Genomic DNA, 2217 nt, shown 5'->3' with positions numbered 1-2217 from the left:
GGATGGCTACCAAAAAGAAACTTCTTAGAGACAAGGGGATACTTTATCAGCTATATTGGAAGAAGTCGGGGAACACAGACACATATTGCATAGTCAGCTTCGTGAGCGCAGCTGGAATTCAGATGTATTTGACACAGCTTAGTAGCATTTCCAAGGGAGGGATTATGTGCTATTTCCTTTGGAGGTAGCTACTGTAGCCTGGGAGAAGACCACGGCTGTTATGGAAACGACACCCCACTGGGGATGTGAGCACTCATTGCTTTTGCATTAATGCAGCCTCTCCATGGAGACCCACCACACCTTAAAAAGTGATCATATAAAAAGCAAACAAAATAGTCCTCTAGAAACCCCCCTCATCCACAACATACAAGAAAAGTCGACTCCCGTGAGCTATAGAAAAGACAGCATTACTGAATATGGGAGCGTGTGTTTATACATCAGTGTTTTTAGTACTTCATTGTAACGACTGGCGTGGGGTGTCCTTTCAGAAGAAGGCAGGGTTGGTGTGCTCTATAATACAGCGCTTGCAATGTCGTTTAACGAATCGCAGAGCGTCCACAGAGACATCGCAGTCCTGCACATTCAACATCTGCAGATCGAAACAGTTGGCAGCTACAATCTGCAGGCCCTGCCCAGTGATGCTCTCACATGATTTCAGGCTCAGGCGCTTCAGGTTGAAGCAGTTGAGGGCTAGAAACTCTAGGCCGGTGTCTGAGACCAGAGGGCACTTGCCGATATCTAGCGATTTGAGTTTTGTGCAATTTTTGGCGAGGTACTCCACACCGTGGTCCGTGATGCCCTCGCAGCCCCGCGCGTTGAGGTAGCGCAGCTTGCTGCAGTACTTGGCGATGTAACGGATGCCCACGTCCGTGATGCGGCCGCAGTGAGCGATGCTCAGATATCGCAGGCGCGACTCCAGCTTGGCAATCTCCCGCAGGCCAAAGTCGCTGACGAAGCGACAGTCGCTCACGCTCAGTTCCTTAATGGACGTGCAGTAAATCATCAGGTAGCGGAGACCCTCGTCGGTGATGCGGACGCAGCGGCGCAGGTACAGGTGGGTCAGCTGAGTGCAGTGGGCGGCGATGGTGTGCAGTCCTTCATCCTCCAGAACGAAGCAGTCTGTCATGTCCAGGTAGCGAATGGAGATCTGCTTCCCATGCAAGGGAGACAGCTTGATGGAGGCTTCGCGGGTCAAACTGATGCACGTTACTTTGGAGCAGCCTGAGTGGGAAAACACAGTGAATTTAAGCCAGTGGTAAAAATAAATCGCACAGCAAGAACAGAACGGTGGGTATGAAGCCGCGTGCTGGATCTGATGAGGATATCTTCAAGTAGCAAGAGTAGAATGTTCCTGATTGACTAGTCTGGATTTGCAGTGACATGTCCCTGCACTGGAGGAAATAGTTAACTCCACTAGAATCAGTGAGGTTGCTTTGGGATTTTGAGCACCAGCAAAGCGACAGACTGATTTTGGCCATAACCCAAATGTAAAATTATGGTCCTAGGTTTATCTAGGGACAGTCTATTATCTGTTATTGCAATATAAACCCAGTGACAATTTGAGAAAGTGGTCCTGAATGGCAACTAATGCAGCTTTTTGATCAGAGACAGTCTCATTGCTGACTGGCTGAGTTTGTAAACCAAAATCAGAGGCCCTTTCACCATCCAACCCTATTGTAAAAAAGACACCCAACCCACCCTCCAAAAAGCATTTGGACAACAGATGTGAATCCAGCCTCAAGCCTGCGGTGTGGGAAGGATGCAAAACTGTGGCAAGACTATGTGTTTGCAGAAGGGTGGAGGTTTGGGTAACCTAAGGAGAATGGAGAGAGTCAGCAGGAGCCAAGACACTGGTAAAAGCATGGGAGGACATAGACAGATGAAGAAAAGTACTATTTCTGGCCATGAATGGAGGTCACTAGACCAAGGGACAAACAACAGACCTTGCAAGGGAAGGTAAAGAGCTAGACAGATTAAAGGGAACAACATGCTCACAGACTTCCCCCATTTTTAGCATCCACTCTCTGCATGGTGGTGAATGACAGCTTTTTCGGTTTTTTGGAAAGTGCTCCTTCTGCTGCACTGCAAACTGCCCATTTTGGACTCCTGAAGGGAAATTCTTATCTGTGCCAATTCTTATCTGTTCAGCTGGGCACATTGCACTAACATAGCTAGAAACAGCTGCAAGAAAGAAGGGAGGATTCTACCTGCTAGTGA

The 2217-nt window shown here is 48.3% G+C and overlaps 1 protein-coding gene across 1 annotated transcript; it reads right to left on the bottom strand.

Moving 5' to 3' along the window:
* Positions 1–484: 484 nt before the first annotated feature.
* Positions 485–1221, bottom strand: FBXL7 (F-box and leucine-rich repeat protein 7; the record flags this gene model as incomplete). Its single annotated transcript, XM_009873958.1, has 1 exon — positions 485–1221. A coding segment is annotated over one exon (737 nt), but the record flags the coding sequence as incomplete, so codon positions are not given.
* Between the last annotated feature and the right edge of the window lie 996 nt (positions 1222–2217).

The sequence above is a fragment of the Apaloderma vittatum genome, unplaced genomic scaffold, assembly GCF_000703405.1.
Source record: "Apaloderma vittatum isolate BGI_N311 unplaced genomic scaffold, ASM70340v1 scaffold19367, whole genome shotgun sequence".
Classification (NCBI taxonomy): Eukaryota; Metazoa; Chordata; class Aves; order Trogoniformes; family Trogonidae; genus Apaloderma; species Apaloderma vittatum.
The sequence above is the reverse complement of the archived record's forward strand: the minus strand, read 5'-3'. Positions and strand labels throughout refer to the sequence as shown.